The 19231-nt window shown below is 39.8% G+C and overlaps 1 protein-coding gene across 1 annotated transcript; it reads left to right on the top strand.

The window, feature by feature from the left end:
• Positions 1–2846: 2846 nt before the first annotated feature.
• drd5a (dopamine receptor D5a) lies at positions 2847–6202 on the top strand. Its single transcript, XM_047348175.1, has one exon. The coding sequence runs from the start codon at positions 3116–3118 to the stop codon at positions 4496–4498; it is 1383 nt and encodes a 460-aa protein (XP_047204131.1). The 5' UTR covers positions 2847–3115; the 3' UTR covers positions 4499–6202.
• The last annotated feature ends 13029 nt before the right edge of the window (positions 6203–19231 follow it).

Raw genomic sequence — 19231 nt, 5'->3', positions numbered from 1 at the left:
GGTTTACATCAAAGTATATTAATGTATTAGAATATCCCTGTCAATGTCCAGACCTAAATGTTGAGATGACTTAAAAACTGCTTTTTACAGATATTCTCCATCACATTTATGTGCTCTTTTGTGAGGCAGTAAGATGTTGGACACCAGCTGCAACATTACTTTACACCACTGGGTGAAGCCAGATTTGTTCAAAGCAGAACAGCCCTTATTTCTAATGTATGGGCTTTTTACAAAATGCGTGTGAAGAAAAATACAGGGAAGAGATACAATCATAAGCAAACGGGATTCACACAAACTCAGTTATAAACAACAATGGCAAAAATAAGCTCAAACACATATTTCTGTTTTCATGTGGATTTTTAAAATGAAGGTATGGTTTATATTTCTCATTTAGAAATGGAATCAGTTCCTTGAAGCTTTTGCGATAAAAAAATAAACGTTTATCCACAACACTTTTACATTTTTACATTATGCTTTGGCACGTTTGTAAGTAAAGAGGTATCCTAAATGCTGCGTGGGACGCCGTTTTGCCTCCTGACGCTGGCTGATCCTGCAGATTATGGGTCAGGCTACTCCAGTGAATTTGGCACCGGGCGTCAAGGGAATTATTCCAGCGTAGTGTCTGAACGATTTGACAGGCACGCAGACGCATCTAAAAATAACCGTGACGTTTCAAAGGCGGAAACCGTGCTGCTTCTGCTGCACTGACACACGGCGAAGCGGAGCTCCACGCTTTATATGCCCGATGAGTGTGAATATGACTCACCCGTTCTGAAAAGTCTCTGAAGGAGGTGAGCTTTGACCTCCAGTCGGGGATTGTTAGAGGAGATAAACAAGCACCTGTGATCAGGGACAGTCCGAGAAATGTGTTCCAACAGACTGAAATGTGGAAATGATAGCGCATATAAAAAAGTACAATAAAATATTTTTCAGTATCATGTGACGTTTAAACGTTTTAGAAGTATGAGTTTTTAGAATAAAAGCAGCCAATGACATAAGACTAAGCTTTTTATGCTCCCAATCTGCATCATGATCCGCTTTGCTGCAGACGGTCTGAATGTCAGCACCATGGACAGCTCTGTTAGTTGTTCTATAAACAGTGTCAAGCGTTTGGTGTTTCCGAGTACATCGCCTATTCGAGCTCATTGGAACTTTTTCACATTTTGTCGATGAAGATATAGGGGTTGGATTTTTTTTTATTTTTACAAATAAAAATTTGAGAAGTGTGTTTAACCCTCGGGATGTTGTGTGTGCCATGTTAGTTTTCCTCCAGAAACTGGTTTGCATGTTAGCAAGTTTGGTTTCATCTACCTAGATTTGTGGAGTGTTTGACCAATAATTATCCTGTGTTGACAGGTTCTTCCACCTGAACTTGGATCTCTGATTTTTTTTTCTTATATGCATTTTGTCTGCGTCTCTGCTCTCCTTGCCTGTCAGTTTAGGTTGGCTGTGTTTTGGTTGGTTTGCAGTCGTGCCATACATTTTCAGAGAATGGATTGGACAGGGTTTTGTGACATGTTCAAAGCTCATATTGTTTAATAACCCTGCTTTCAAAATCTCCACAACTTTATCTCTGACCCTGTTTGTTGTGTTCCTTGGTCTTCACGAGGGGGTTTATTTACTAATGTTCTCTAACGAACATCAGAGGTCTTCACAGAAGATCTGGAGTTTCAATTTAATTTAAATACACACAGGTTGATTCTGATTACTACTTCTGGCTTCTGAAGGCAATTGGCTACGCAACATTTTATTTAGGGGTATCAGAATAAATAGATGCTGCCACAGTTTTAGATTTTTATGTACAATAAATATAACCATGCTTCATTTTCCTCCCACTTTGTAATTGGGTGTTACTTTGTGTTGTTCTATCACATAAAATCCCAGAAAACTACATTGAAGTTTGAGGCAACAAATTTGAAGAGGAATTATGTATTTCTCTGCCCCTCGTGTTTGAACTGAAACAGGAGAAAAGCTTTCATTTTCTCTAACCCTCTGCTTGGAATACCTTCTAATCTGAACTGAAACTGTCAGAACTTGTTTCATCGAAAGACTTCCGCTCTATCTTAAGAAAGAGACAATGGAAATCATTCAAACAATAAATCTTAAATTGCTACTGTTTTTAGATTTGAAATTGTTACTTTTACAATAACTCCTATTAGGTAAGTAAATAAAGTAAATTTACAAAGTGCCTTTCACAGACACAAAGTCACAAAGCACTGTACAGGAAAATCATATTAATTATTAATCCTAAACTTCACTAGTCAAACTGCTCGCACTTTTTATTTTTAACGTCTATTTTTGTTATTTATCTGTCTTGTCTACTATTACGTGTGCAGCTAAATTTTTTTTGGCTTTGTATTGTTGTGTTTTCCCCAAAAAATCTAAATGAAATCTATTAGGTTTTGTCGTTGTGACCTAAAACAAATATGAGAAAGTTCAAAGATGTCAATACTTTTGCAAAGCACGGTACGTTCTGCTCGTCTATCTTATGTGGACTGCCTGCGTCTCCAACCTGTTTATTTCCGGTCCCTGCTGCATGATGTCAAACACGAAACAGAGATAGAACGTTCAGAATTGGACGATAACTTTTGTATTAATTATTAAGCTTTTAATTACGCACTTTAGAGTATCCCAACGAGACAAATTCTTGATTTCCCCAGTGCGCAGTTGTGCGTTAATGCCACACACAATGAATGCGTAATGCATGCGCGAGCCCTGGTTGGTAGATGTGTGTGTCTGTGTGTGAGAGAGAGAGGGAAAGAGAGAGAGAAAGTGGGAGAGAGAGATAGAAAAGCTGTAGGGACTCCTTTCTCATCCACACCATGTTCAGAACATAGGACTGACAGATCCACAGGGGCAGCATGGTCACACGACCGGACCGCCCGGCATTTCAATATGCTTTCTCCGTTGCTTGCTGCGTTTGGGTCCCTAAATGTGCCGGGTGCATCTTCTGGTTTAATTCTAAAGCTCTTTGCTCTTTCTTTCCACATTTTTTGCGTTTCGCATCAAGGTGGCCGCCAAGCGGGTCATCGGGGACAGGTAGGCAACTGGCTGAAAGCTGAGCCCGCTCGTACGCACGGAGAAACGGACTGCAGCTTTACCTGAAGAGTGGGAAATGGAGAACCCGGCCAGGTATCTCTCTTCGGTGCAGGGGACAGATTCCGTCCCGGCGCCCCTCGGAGAGATCATGTGGAACAGCACTGAAACAGAGGCGACGAACGACGGGGGGAAGGATATGGTGGTGCGCACAGTGACGGGCTGTCTCTTGTCCCTGCTCATCCTTTGGACTCTGTTGGGTAACATCCTAGTGTGCTCCGCGGTGCTGCGCTTTCGGCACCTGAGGACCAAAGTCACCAACATCTTCATAGTCTCCCTGGCTCTGTCGGATTTATTCGTGGCCGTGCTGGTGATGCCATGGAAGGCTGTGGCAGAGGTGATAGGGTACTGGCCCTTTGGCACTTTTTGCAACGTCTGGGTCGCTTTTGACATCATGTGTTCCACCGCATCCATCCTTAACCTTTGCATCATCAGCGTGGATAGGTACTGGGCCATCTCCAGCCCCTTTCGCTACGAGAGGAAAATGACCCAGCGAGTCGCCTTTGTTATGATCAGCATCACCTGGACGCTGTCTGTACTCATTTCATTCATACCGGTCCAGCTGAACTGGCACAAAGCCACTGCTGTCGGGTTAGCCGGAGCGCACAACTATTCCACAAATCGGCAGCTGGAGGAAAACTGCGACTCCAGCCTGAGCAGAGAATACGCGATATCCTCCTCGCTCATAAGTTTCTATATTCCTGTGGCGATCATGATTGTAACATACACCAGGATATATCGCATCGCTCAGATTCAGATCAGAAGGATAGCGTCTCTGGAGAGAGCGGCGGAACACGCGCAAAGCTGCAGGACCAATAGGATAGAATGCCAACACCACAACACGCTGAAAACTTCAATTAAAAGGGAAACCAAAGTGTTTAAAACTCTTTCAGTGATCATGGGGGTCTTCGTGTGCTGTTGGTTGCCGTTTTTTGTATTAAACTGCATGGTCCCGTTCTGCAACAGGCCTGCTGCGGACAGGGACGCGGGCCTGCCGTGCGTCAGCGAGACGACCTTTGACGTCTTCGTGTGGTTCGGCTGGGCCAACTCCTCCCTCAACCCCATCATCTACGCCTTCAACAACGAGTTCAGGAAGGCATTTGCCAGCCTCCTAGGCTGTCGCTACTTCTGCTCTAGCACACCCGTGGAGACTGTGAACATCAGCAACGAACTGGTCTCCTATAACCAGGACACGATCATCCACAAGGAGATCGCGAACGCGTATGTCAACATGATCCCCAACGTGGTTGAATGTATGGAGCACGAAGAGACGTTCGACAGGATTTCACAGTTTTCTAACAACAACGACAACGCCACAGACTCCGTTTGCGACTTGGAGGACTGCGAGGCGGACATCAGTCTGGACAGGTTGTCACCGTTCACCCCAAACGGATTACACTGACTTCACACGGTGCGTCACTGGGTGTGTTGATGCTTTTCAGAGCCGGCCCAAACATTTACATGGCCCTGGCCAGAATTTGATTTACAGGCCCACTTCTGGTTGAGCTCAATGTCCATCAGCAACAAAAGCAGCACTAATGTCTATTTTATATTCATGCTCGAGCATTTTTGCATTCTGCATTTATTACAATTTTTTTAGAGTTAACTGGTCAGCCAAAACGAAGAAACAAATAAACAAAAATGAATAAATAAATAAATAATTCCTTAGAGGATAGTTAAAATTTTTATTTTGTAGTTATTGTATGTTAATTGAATACAGATTACTTTTAACTGGAGGCTGGCCTATCAGAGCTATCAAGAGCATCATAGGAGAGCTCCAGTCTCAAAATTTTCACAGAGGTTTAGGGGAACAACCAATATATGAACCTTTAAACTGCCATCATCTTTGCATTGAAAGTGGTTATTAAAGTAAAAAAGCAATAGGTATTTAAACTGGTCATGGTCTATAGTGGCCCTTTATGTGAAACGCACTGTGCTCAGCCAGTCTGGTCTGTGTAACTTCTGTGACCTGCAAAAGTACTCATAACTATTGAACCTTTTTACATTTTGCCGCATTACAGAAATTAGTGTATTTCATTAATATTTTATGTAAAGTCCCCTAACTAGTATATTGTATCACCTATTTGTAATTTAATCTCAGTATAAATCCAGTTTTTTTTTTTTTTTGAAGGCCTTGGATGTTCGTTAGAAAACATTAGTGAACAAACACCATCATGAAGACCAAAAAACATAGTTGTAAAATCATGTATAAAGTTGTGGAGAGGTTCAAAGCAGGGTTAGGTTATAAAACAATACGCCAAGCTTTGAACATCTCGGAGTGCACTGTTGAACCCATAATCTGAAAATGGAAAACATATGGAACAACTGCAAACCCACCAAAACATGGCTGTCTACCTAAGTAAGAAATCTGCAACCTGTGGCTTTGGAGTGAAATGGGTCTTAAGCCACCCCAAAGTAGTTCTGAACCAGTTTTTTGACTTCCAGCATAACCTTTACCCTAAACACACAACCAGAGCTACAATGAAACGGTTTACATGAAAGCATATTATATTTATATATTACTGAGCTTGAGATATTTTGCTTTTCTTAAAATAATCTGCAAAAATGTGTCTCTAGATATGCAAAGCTATTTGAGACATACCCCAAAAGACTTGCATGTGTAGCTGCAGCAAAATGTGGATCTATGCAGTATTTACTCTAGTCGACTGAATACAAATCCACACATCTACACATTTTAGATTTCAGTTTATAAAAAAATGATAACCATTCTCTACCACATCTCTACAACCTTTTTCTACCATATCACACTTTGTAATAGTCGATCACATAAAAATCTCAATAAACTACATTGAAGTAGGTGGTTCTGATGTGACAAAATGTGAAAAGGTTCAAGGGGCATTTATACTTTTGCAAGGGACTTTATCTTCTGAAAAGGCAAGGCATTGTAAATTTTTTTCACAACTCCCACAACTGTCAACTTGTCCTATAATCTTAGGTGCACTCTGGGCCAGCAGAGAGCTACCAAAGCAACAGCACTTCCTGCCTTGGGGCGGCTCTGATAAGTCCACCATCATTTACTTTCCCAGAAGGCCCTCTCTAGAGGGGTGGGGCATAGGATAGGGGTTCCCTGAGCTACTGAGCACCAAGGCAGATGGGGTGGTGGGGGTTGGGAGTGGGGTGGTGGGGTGGTGGGGTTTAATGACCTTCCCGTAGACACAAGAGACAACCCTGATACAGCTTTACATCATATATAACAAGTGATGTTGTCCTGTTCTGAAACGTGATGTGTAGGTGTTTATTTACTTGACAATTAAAGTCTGTGTTCCTTCGTTCGGTTTAGTTTTGCTGAAATTGTTGCTAACTCAAAGGCTTTACTCGGAGTACCAATGTCTATAATGTCCGTCTACTCCGAGGATTCATGAAGCAGACTTTTTGCCTCCTAATTAACCATAAAGCGCACCCAGTGCTCACCTTTCTACTGAGCGTGAAAACTGAGGGCAGCCTTACAGACAGTGTGACTAAAACAGTCCAATGCAGTCATTTCAGCGCCTTACAGCCTGGTGAACCAAGAGATTTGAGACATGCAAGGAATGTGTCCTGTAGAGTTTAAGTTACATGATGCCAAAATGCATTATTGAAGCGTTTCGCCACACCAACCTCCCAGGTGACTCCTTTTAGCACATGTGCTCAGGTCATGTGGACACTTTGATCTAAGCTTCCACAGACATTTTGATAGAAAGGCAAAAGCACAAAAACTAATGTGAGGGACTCATAAAGGCAATCTGTGTGCACTGGAATTTCTAATCCACCTCTTAAAATAAAAATAATTTTAACACGTCATTATTATTAGAATTCTTTTCTATTATCTTTAATTTCACAAAGAGGCCAAAACTTTTGTAATGCTTCAGTTGTGTGAGCCAAACTCAACTCCATCTGATCAGATGGAAAGAAAAAAATCACCCCTACATACCTCAGACCAATCGGACAATACAATTGGATGTCATGTCACTTCTTCCACATCTTTGTGCTGTAAGGATGAACTGATCTGAATGTACTTACTGTCCTTTTAAATTGTGAAGTGTGTCATAATTTGTCTAATTAAAGGCTGTCATGCATAAAGGAGTACGGTGCATGAGGCTATTGTTTTATTGTTTGTTTAAATAGACAAACCTGTTGGCTTACAGAAAAATATATAATTGAGGTGATAGGCTCTGAAGTTTACATACACATGTCATTGGCATAAAGGTCGGTTTTTGATATGGGCGATATGGTCCGACAGCACCATCCATCCATCGTCTATACCTGCTTATGGATGCAGGGTTGCGGGAGGGGCTGGTGGCTTTCTCCAGCATTCATTGGGTGAGAAGCGGTCTCCACCCTGGACAACTCGCCAGTCCATCACAGATACACTCATGACAAAAAACCATGCATACACATTAGGACAATTAAGGACAATTTAGAGAGACCATTTAACCTAACAATCATATGTTAGACTGTGGGAAAAGGTCAGAGTAACTGGTGAGAAACCATACATGCACAGTGAGTACATGCAAACTCTATGCAGAAAGACCCTAGGCTGGGATTTGAACCCATGACTCCTTTGCTGCAAGGCAACAGCGCTAATAATTGCACCACTGTACAGCCCCAGACAAGCACCAGAATAAAATCAAACATACCTGTCAGTTGTGTCAAAAATGTATATTGGGTATTTGTGCCCCCAAAGCTCTGCTGAGAATAAAAGACTGTGTTACATGTTTTGTGCAGGACAGCACTGCATTTTATCCCACCCCAGTATTAAATGACTTCTTGCATTTTGATTGCATTATGCTTCTGGAATGAAGGTGAGCCCAACTATATTGGACATATATGGTCTATATTGAAACTGTGCCGGGAAATTAATCAATTTAAATGAACTAGATCATTTCTGAAAAGCAGACGGGTTAAATATCCATCTGGAATTATCCCAAAAGCTTGTTCATGAACACACAAAGTGTGAAACTTGGTGAAGGAAGTTTTTTTTTATTATTAGTGGTGGATGTATGTATAGTTTTAACTTGTATGTGCACCTTTTTAAATAATTGAGGATGACTTTTGTATTATTCTTTCTCTTTAAGAAATGAATGATTCAAATAAATTATTAAAATCCCCAAGCTAATATGGCATTCAAGCAGATGATAAATGTTTAAAAACTTCAAAAGGGCACTACATCTTAATTTTTATTTTAGTAAATGGTGACTTTATTGTCTGCTTTATTGAGCTGCTTCCCAGGACTCTTCTTTGGTCTGGACTTTTTCCACACATTTACAAATCAGAAATTTAAGTTATAACAGTGGAATTCTCAAAGCATAGACACTATGGAAGTAAAGCAGATCCTAAAACAGAAGCTTTGTTTCTCACTGTAGTGTTTTCTGGTGCTTGTAATACTTTGTTCTTTTGAACCAATCAGTCATAAAAATCTAACAATACTTCAACTATTTAAAAAGCACTTAAAAAAGTATGTAGTACTTTGTTTAAGTGGGTTGCTAGTGGATTGCCCTGAAAAAATGACGGTGTCTCCATTTTGTTTCACTATTGAGTCTTGAAGCTGCTGGCCAGACATTTCTATAAAATCAATCAAACTTACCTCAGATGTAGTTTTGTCAGAACAACTTGTCATGTTCAGTTGTTCTGTATGTTAAGCTTTCATTATTGTTTTGTAATGGAGATAAAATGTATCCTACCAAAACTGATCAGCGCTGAGAGTGCTTTTGAGTGTGTAATTTTCTTGTTGCTTGAGTTGTATATCAGAACATTCAATATACAGAATTTCAGGAAAAACTGGTAAAAATAAAGTCCATTGAAGCGGTTTGTAATGAGGAAAAAAACAGTCTGGAAAGGCTAGGTTTTATCTTAAAGGTCTTCATTTCTAGCAAAGTTGGTATAAAAGCCACACGGTTTGGTAATGCAATCCCTTAAATTTCAGTTTCCAATGGTATTTCCTTGTACTTTTGCCTAAAACGATTGGACTTTGTTCACTAAGCAAACCACTGCGCTCAGGAGCGAGTTGGGCGTCCAACTTTGCCTACTATTCGACCCTGCCTCTCTCTGTGTTCCGCAGCCGGGATTCTCTCAAGAAACGAGGACTTTAGACAACATACAATGCCACTCCTCTGGTAAATAACATATCTATTTAAGGTATTTCAAACAGATAATCAATTACTTGTTTTAAAAAGTACATATATGTACAGAAACCAATTAGATTAAAAATTTAAAACAGGAATATAAAGAGATTCACACTAGGTAGAATTCTGAAGATGACTGCCATTGTCGCCGTCTACTTCATCTTATCATCTTCACCTATCCACAGCCACATCCATCCTGGCTTGGTGGTCATTGGAGTTAAACTCTGGCTCAAACACATGACTCTAAACCCCTTGAAATAATTCAGAACCCATATCGATTTCTGTCAAAGGTCTGCCTTGATTTTTTCTAATACAAGCTTAATTCTTGTCCCTCCTGTGATGTCATCACCCCAAGTATACAAAAAACAGAATTAAAAGTTGTTTCTTTTAGTGCAAGTTGAATGTTTTTGCAAAATCAAGCAGAAAAGAAGCCACACTGACACAGAAAATCATAGGGTACCGTGTCCAAATTACTGCAACTGCCAAGAGAAGATCCAAGTTTGTGTTCATCTTACAATAAGTCGAACACAAACTTTATCTTACAAAAATCCTGCAAACCCTCAAGAGGCCTATTTACTGCAACATGTTCATGTTTAACAAGACAACAAGACACATAATTATCATCAAAATAATTTCATTTTTTTAAACTTTCCAGGTGCTGCCTCTTATCAGTTTTGTTTGCTCTTTTTAGACTGACACATAAACTTGGAAATGAACTGCTTTTTTCTTGCAGCTTTCAGGTGTCATTAGAATAGAATAGAATAGAAATATCCTTTATTGTTCCACAGTGGGGGAAATTCAGGTATACCAGCAGCACAGTAAAAGGCAAATGGAAGCTTGAATAACAAAAACAAAAACATAATAAAACAAAAATAAGCATAAGGAATTGCACTGTAAAAAAAAACATTTACACAACAAGAAACATACTGTACAGTTTTAAAAATAGCATACTCAGATTAAACCATACCTGAGTATGATGATTTAAAAAAACAAAAACAAAACATGCATGTATATATGTGCGTAAAAACCAACAACAGCAGACTATTTACATATAAAGCCTAACAGCTGCTGGGAGGAAGGATCTGTGATAGTGCTTTGTGCACCTAGGATGTAGCAGTCTTTCAAGTGAGGAGCTCTTCAGTTCTGCAACTGCTTCATATATGGGGTAGGGGAGATTGTCCAACAGTAATGTTATATTTGCTAGAGTGCTTCTGTCTTCTACTACCTGCACTAGCTCAAGGGGACATCCTAGCTTATCTAACCACTTCATCTCAGCTGTAGATAAGCTGCTGCTCCAACATACTACACCATAGAAAATGGCTGAAGCCACAACTGAGTGAAAACAAGGTCTTCTGGAGCACCCCCTGCACTCTCAGTCTTCTTAGCAAGTAGAGTTTGCTCTGACCCTTCCTGTAAAGAGCATCATTGTTGTGACTCCAGCCCAGTTTATTGTTCAGGCGAACACCCAGGTACTTAAAAGAGTCCACCATCTCAATGTCAGTTCCCTGGATGTTCAACTGTGTCGATGTGATGGGTCGGTGTCTGTAAAAATATACCACAGCTTTTATGATTTCCCTGGTTTGATCAGGTGACAGTTCCAATGTCCACTGTCTGTACTTTGAGTCGCCCTCACCAGTGATGGGGCAGACAATGGCAGAGTCATCAGAGAACTCACAGGGCCCCCTACCGCAGACCAGCATGTCAGAGACACAGCCCTGTGTTTTCACATACAGGTCCTTCTCAAAATATTAGCATATTGTGATAAAGTTCATTATTTTCCATAATGTCATGATGAAAATTTAACATTCATATATTTTAGATTCATTGCACACTAACTGAAATATTTCAGGTCTTTTATTGTCTTAATACGGATGATTTTGGCATACAGCTCATGAAAACCCAAAATTCCTATCTCACAAAATTAGCATATCATTAAAAGGGTTTCTAAACGAGCTATGAACCTAATCATCTGAATCAACGAGTTAACTCTAAACACCTGCAAAAGATTCCTGAGGCCTTTAAAACTCCCAGCCTGGTTTATCACTCAAAACCTCAATCATGGGTAAGACTGCCGACCTGACTGCTGTCCAGAAGGCCACTATTGACACCCTCAAGCAAGAGGGTAAGACACAGAAAGAAATTTCTGAACGAATAGGCTGTTCCCAGAGTGCTGTATCAAGGCACCTCAGTGGGAAGTCTGTGGGAAGGAAAAAGTGTGGCAGAAAACGCTGCACAACGAGAAGAGGTGACCGGACCCTGAGGAAGATTGTGGAGAAGGGCCGATTCCAGACCTTGGGGGACCTGCGGAAGCAGTGGACTGAGTCTGGAGTAGAAACATCCAGAGCCACCGTGCACAGGCGTGTGCAGGAAATGGGCTACAGGTGCCGCATTCCCCAGGTCAAGCCACTTTTGAACCAGAAACAGCGGCAGAAGCGCCTGACCTGGGCTACAGAGAAGCAGCACTGGACTGTTGCTCAGTGGTCCAAAGTACTTTTTTCGGATGAAAGCAAATTCTGCATGTCATTCGGAAATCAAGGTGCCAGAGTCTGGAGGAAGACTAGGGAGAAGGAAATGCCAAAATGCCAGAAGTCCAGTGTCAAGTACCCACAGTCAGTGATGGTCTGGGGTGCCGTGTCAGCTGCTGGTGTTGGTCCACTGTGTTTTATCAAGGGCAGGGTCAATGCAGCTAGCTATCAGGAGATTTTGGAGCACTTCATGCTTCCATCTGCTGAAAAGCTTTATGGAGATGAAGATTTCATTTTTCAGCATGACCTGGCACCTGCTCACAGTGCCAAAACCACTGGTAAATGGTTTACTGACCATGGTATCACTGTGCTCAATTGGCCTGCCAACTCTCCTGACCTGAACCCCATAGAGAATCTGTGGGATATTGTGAAGAGAACGTTGAGAGACTCAAGACCCAACACTCTGGATGAGCTAAAGGCCGCTATCGAAGCATCCTGGGCCTCCATAAGACCTCAGCAGTGCCACAGGCTGATTGCCTCCATGCCACGCCGCATTGAAGCAGTCATTTCTGCCAAAGGATTCCCGACCAAGTATTGAGTGCATAACTGTACATTATTATTTGAAGGTTGACGTTTTTTGTATTAAAAACACTTTTCTTTTATTGGTCGGATGAAATATGCTAATTTTGTGAGATAGGAATTTTGGGTTTTCATGAGCTGTATGCCAAAATCATCCGTATTAAGACAATAAAAGACCTGAAATATTTCAGTTAGTGTGCAATAAATCTAAAATATATGAATGTTAAATTTTCATCATTACATTATAGAAAATAATGAACTTTATCACAATATGCAAATTTTTTGAGAAGGACCTGTACTGTTGCTAGCCAGTGAGGTTGTCCAGTATCCATTGGTACAGATGGTGGTCCACTCCTAAAAGCTCCAGGTTGTCTCTTTAGAAGTCCTTTTGGATGGTATTAAAAGCACTAGAGAAATCAAAGAACATGACCACTAGAGTGCTTCCAGGCTGCTCTAGGTGGGTCAGAGCTTAGTGCAGGAGGTAGATCATTGACCTTACCAGGGGCCGAAGATGAATGAAGACCAACTTCTCGAGGGTCTTCATGAGATGTGAGGGGGCTAGGGAAGGAGTTTTCTGAAGCCAAGGGGGTGGGTGATGGCTGAGATTGTATGGCGTCAGCCACTGTAATCACAGCTTTTCACGTTAGTAGTTTACATAGAATATTATGGCCACAAGCTATATTTTTAGCCTAACTAATTGGGCCAAAAGTCTTCATTTGTAGCCAGAACTATATTTGGTGACAAATCAAATATACCATTTTATCATGACTTCAGTCCTGTGTTACAATCGCTTATGATGTGGTTATCAAGTTAGAAAAGGGCAACTAAATATAACAAAAATGACCAACTCAAGGTAACAACTTTAGCTTTGTTAGCCATATCTTCTAGCAGGTAAAAAGAGCTAACAGAAAATGTCCAGAACAACAAACCTTAATATAGAACAGTATCCACAACTCACCATTCAAAGATACTACATAAATTTTATCCAAACTCGCCTTTCGATGATTCTCACTGCTTTGTTTCTTTCTGTTCATTACAAACCGGCGTTGCCCCTAGTGGCAAGCTCGAAAACTGCATCACAGTCCTGCCTTCAGAACATAGATTTACATTGTCATAAAATGCAAAATAAAGGCAAAAAAAAAAAAAAAACTGTTAATGTGTGGCACTGTTGCATTCAAAGACAAAATCAAACACTTTTATATAGAATAACAAGCAAAGTTCCTAAAATTAGGAACAATATGAATCTGTAACATGACATACCTTGCTTTGTTTGCCAAGGGTGGAAAACTTCTGCAACCATGTAAATAGTGGGTCTGTCACAGGTGGAATGCAGCTTACTGAAGTCAGCATGAGCTAGAATACCACATGTATGTAAAATGTAAATATACTGTACATATAGACGGTTTGCATCCATTTCAAAATGAACATATTAGACCCTATGGTCAGTTAGGGCCACAAGCTCAGTAGCTTGGGTAGAGAGGTGTTTGTGCAGCGAGCCAGAAACAAGAGTTTCATGCAAAGAACACACTACAAAACCCACCTGATTTACACCAGTAGCAGTGTTTCAAGAAGCAGAACGGTCAACAAATAAAAGCATTTCTCTGGGTTCTCCAGAGGTACAACAGAAAGGTCAGGTTGTGGTGTGCAAACTTCTTATGTAAATTAGATTTTGGAGTCACAGCCACAGGTTCACACTTTTTTCTGAGTCCCACATCATATTTACTTTTTGCCAAGAAACACCTGGGCCAACAATGGATCTGTGGTGACGTCGGTTTCAACAAATTAGCCATGCTGGGCGAAAGGATCACTTTCTGGGACCAATTGAACAATTCTTTGACAATGCACTGTCCTGAGATAAGACATTTTGAATAGAGTCTCTTAGAAAACGTAAGATTAGAATTTTGTGGAACTGCAGTCCAATCAGATTCTTTTTCCAACTCTGACACAAAATAACCCATGTCTGTTCAATGTTGTATTACAGATTTTGCCAAAGGGATGTGTGGGACAGAGCCTGTTATTTAAAAAAACAAAACGCAGCTGGTGTGGTTTCAGACAGACAGCAAGCACGGCTGTGTTTGAAGTCCAATACTTGTATGGAAGTGGTTAGTTTTTCACAAGAAATTGGGAGCCAGGCTTTCTCATATTCCTTGTCATGACCCAAGGACATATGCACAGAACTGTTTAAATCAACAGCCTGCCAAAAATCAGTAGAGGGAATAACAGCTCTAACCTCCTCCAGCAACTGCTGTGAAAACAACCTTCCATTCATAAGCATACATTAATGCCTGTGGACAAAACTGTGTTGCTGTCACTACTGTGTCAGACTGAGTGGAGACCTTAACTCCCTCCGAAATGGAAGCTAACATTATTCAAAGCTTGCATATAAGGTCTCGAGCCATAAGATTTGTCGGGCACAGTTCTGACAGCAGAAAACAATGTATGAAGGACAACCCTTCAGGTGTTACACATGCGATGAGCTTTTTAACATCTTCCTTCATAGTCTGTCCTGATGGTGACATAGAGAAACCAGAGATTCCACTGAGTTTCGGGGATATTAAAAATTCATCTGCCTTAACAACAGACAAAGTTGTCCTGAGTCTAACATCCATGAGACTATAAGATTAAACACTAGAAATGCCTTACACGTCTCTAAGGAAAACTGAGCACAAGTTGGAGTGTATTTCTCAAACTTCTCTTCCAAAACAGCAATAGCATGTTGCACTTTAGTCAGGTCATTATAGTCATTGCAAAGCAGCTCTTCATTGGAAGTGTTGTAGAAAAATTTGTTTTTACCAAGACAGACACAGATGATTGTCACTCAGAATCAGCTTTATTATAATCTTGCAAGATAGAAGAATTTTTTACAGCATTGGAGATGCGCTCAGTAGTGCTGCCAAATCATTCTGAGCAGACAAAGAAAAAGTTATCCTATAAGCTACAACAGTTTTCAAGGTGACTCTCATGAGACCTGTTGTCCTAGACATAATCTTAACAGTGTGGCATACATATTATCTCACACAGCTGCAAGCAGAAGGCTGAGAAACCATTACTCTAAGACTAAACAAGAGAAGAATGGAACAACACCAGAGAGGTTCTAATACTTTTGTCAGTTCCTGTAGAGTATAAAAGAGCAAATCAAGCAAGGCACTAAAACTTTCCATAACAATCCACCCTCTTCGATTATAATGAAACAAGCTTCATATGTTATCGAACTCCCAAGAAAATTTTTACTGAATGACAAAGAAGGAAAGTACAAGAAAATGAATTTCAAAATGTGAATTGATTAGTAATAAAATGAATAATAAAAACGAATCAAAAATTGATTATATGAAATAAGTAGTAATACAAATTGACTAAATAATGTAAAATGAATAATGATACATTATCACAAAGCTAAACACTACAACAAATCTATTTGTTGGAAACAATTTGTCATTTTGATGGAAACAAAAACATCTCTTCAATCAACAACCTTTTAAGGAATGATCAGATACAATGAATACACAAATAATATAAAGAATTCAAACACTCAAAAAATTTAATGAAGAAAACCAATATACTACCAAAATGAAATCATGAGTTATCATGTACCCTGTGTGTGTTCGGTACATATCTACATCATTAGAATTAAGAAGATTATCTGAACAGATGGAAATTGACCATTGATAAAACTTATTAAAAAAAACATCATCATCAGAGCAATCCAAAGGTTCCCCTTCACCTGTGAGGAGGGGCATCTGATATGACCTAGAGGTAATCAATCTATTAATTAGAGTATGCAGGCAGGCCACAGCAAATGAGGATACCTGCGAAGGTGACAAAAGAAGTCATAGCTGCAATAATAAAACCCTTCCATTTACCAAAGGTAGCAGTAAACCAATCAGACAAAGAATCAGCACCAGTCAGGGAACCAGGGAGCCAGGGAGCATAATCCATCCAGAGCTCTGGTTACTGAACCATCAGGACCTGTTATTTGGAATAAAAGTACAACATAAAGGACCAAACATGGCACAAACACATCCCTTTTCAGCCAACGACATGTATAAAGCCATTCTGGTTTGCCAAGACATAAGAGAACTGGAGGATAATTGGTCAGTTACGCTGACCATTACATCTCTGGTGATGTTTGCTTTAATGCGATCAACGTTTTTGTTAAGAGTAATCAAAAGAAATATTGATTCAAACCCATTGACTACAGGATTGGCTAACACCACGTGGGAGTGCAGGAGTGGTGAAAAGTTGTGGTCTGGCTGATGAACAGGCAATACACTCTGTCATGTTATTGCTTTTAGCGTAAATGTTATCCATTCTAACCAGGTGTTTTTGTCAGAAAATCCAGTTTCAACCTGCAATATTACTTCAGGTGATGAGACATTTAAGTAAGTGACCAATGATTGAGGAGGTGGTTGGGCTAGGAGAAGGGCTAACACCAGTAATATCTAGAACTTCATCAGGAGGTTTAGGTAGATCCACAAACTGAATTTGAAACAATCCCAGTGGGTCTCTTCCAGAGACATCAGCTCCTAAAACCAAAACAAGTTCATTAAGTTCTGCATGATTTACAGTAGGTCAAGGATTCTTCCACATTTCTCTGACTGTTATTACCAGGGGATTATATCTAGTGGTGTCAGCTCGTTGGGTGGACTTGTCTCTAATCAAACTGATGTGTTGCCACAGGCCCTGTGGAATATAGTTAGAGTTCGGGTTGACATAACCTTTTGGATCTGAATTCCAGTACACATAAGTCCAGTCCGGACACCATTTTCCAATTGCTAGCCTCCAAGGTGTGCGGACACAAATGTACACATCTGCATTCTGAAACCAACTGTCATAACCTCTGCAGGGGACCACATCACAGAGGTCAATCCTTGCTCCACTGTGGTATTCTTAGGGTTACCTTTAAGGTTGCCTGTCTCAGTTGTTCTGATGTGGAGACAACTCTGTCAGACCTGATAAGCTTTGATTAAAAAAAAACATGGAAAGAATAAACCAACATAACATAACAATGATGAAGACAGAGAACAAACATGCAAAAAGTCCCATCTTCTGTACATCTTCAATTTGGGAGACTTGAAGTAGATAAAAGACATTTTCTTCTCATCCGTGATCTTATTTAAAGCAAACGTTGCACTGCCCAAGGGATTATTATGCCCTCCACCTCTTCAATCACTCTCCAGTGATTAGCTCACAGTTCTTTCTCTTGTGGTGGGCCGTTGTCCTTCATGGGGTGATCTCCTTTCTTTACATCCTGTGATGGTTGGAGCAGGCCTAGTGCTCTAGCCTGTTGGCCTGGGCCGACGTCCCTCAGGAGTGGAGTCGTCTGGTGGATTAGGAAGCCGTCTGCGGTAAGAAGCCACTGTTCGAGCCACCAGCAGCACCTTGGAATGGTCTCTGTTTGCATTTGGACCTTCGATGTCTCGTCCTTGGCTGGTCCAATAACCCTTGCTGCAGATAGCTGTTTTCAGTGGCCTTCAACAGTTCTAGAATAAATAAACTGTTCTATGTTTTATTGCACCAAAACAATGAAATTTATGTCTCTTATTTTGCATGAAATTCAAATGCAGTGGTTCATTATTACCCCAGGTGCTTAACTCAGTTTGCATCATATCAAAGCTCAAAACTCTTCAAATAGGGATATTTACTTTGATAAGTAAGACTGGTCCATTCTGAGTCTGCATTTTATCCACTGTATCACTTGGCGATGTCAAACTTTAGATCTGCTGCAGTCTGAACTCCTTTATTTCCAACAGTTGGTTCAGTTACTGAGGGTTAAAATCATTTTGTTTGTATTTTTACCTTTTCCATTAAGCAGAAACTACTTTAATAATTACATGGATCTTCATCAAAATATCCAGCAAAGGAGAATTAATCTTTTGACTAATTTAGAAGAATTAACCCCGTACATTCAGACAGGTTCTCAAGATGAGGCTTTGGGGAGCTGGGCACCAGTTTTTTAGACAAAACACAAAGTGTAATCTTCTCTCACAATGTCACTATGTCCTCACTGGAGATATGAGCAACCTTCCCCATAGTTACAGTACTGCTCCCATATGTACTAAAACTTTTGTAACCCATTGTTTCATTTTTTTTTATTAAGGCTGACATCCCCTCTTTTTACGCATGGTTCAACCAATTAGTCAATTTAGCATTTGTCTTTTGTCTTTAATGATTGAAAAAAATGTTTTAGCAACCAAGACCACATTAAATATAATTTAAAGAAAAAATTAAGAATCTATTTCAGTAGATTGCTCCTCAAAAGGTTCATTTTGTACATGAATATAAAGGTCTATTTTCCCTATTAGACTGTTTATTTTATAATTCCGTTAGCTTCAGTTTGTGTAGGTAATGTGGCATTTTCCTTTAAATTTCATTTGAAGTCATGCATATAATTTTAACCTAGTTAGAACCACATAGGATTGATGTATTTAAAATATTTATAGCTTTTGTTAGCTTTTTTTTAGCCATTTACATCATTAGAATTATTCATTAATAATGAATTAATTTATTGTCATGTATTTCAAATGAATTAGTATTAATTAAATTGGTCTCAGAGTTCACCACTGTGAATTTACCTAAATAACATTTGGAAAAAACAACCTGGTTGTTTCTATTTGCAGTCACCTCAGTTTTAACAATAAAACATTAAATGTTATGGAGTTAATTTTTATGTTTCAATTATAAATGAGTCACATCATCTTGATTTGTCTTGGTTTAAGATGAGTAAATTTAAATCATGCAGGTTTAATGCATAAATCCTACCAATTGAACCTAATCATTAATTATAGTATAGGATCATGACTCAGGTTTGTTATCAAATATATTCCTTATTTGTGGCATATCTTGAACTTTCAGCTTGTTTAATTTATTGGCACCCGGATAATGTTTTCAGTCCATTAAATCCCCAATGATTCTGCAAGCAAAACTAATTTGAAGAAGTTTAAACTATTTCATTAACATTTTAATTATAAA

The sequence above is a fragment of the Girardinichthys multiradiatus genome, chromosome 20 (genome assembly GCF_021462225.1).
Source record: "Girardinichthys multiradiatus isolate DD_20200921_A chromosome 20, DD_fGirMul_XY1, whole genome shotgun sequence".
Lineage (NCBI taxonomy): Eukaryota > Metazoa > Chordata > Actinopteri > Cyprinodontiformes > Goodeidae > Girardinichthys > Girardinichthys multiradiatus.
The sequence above is the reverse complement of the archived record's forward strand: the minus strand, read 5'-3'. Positions and strand labels throughout refer to the sequence as shown.

Excerpts from the sequence above, each read along its gene's own strand:
- drd5a (XM_047348175.1), top strand. The coding sequence starts at position 3,116 with ATGGAGAACCCGGCCAGGTATCTCTCTTCGGTGCAGGGGACAGATTCC.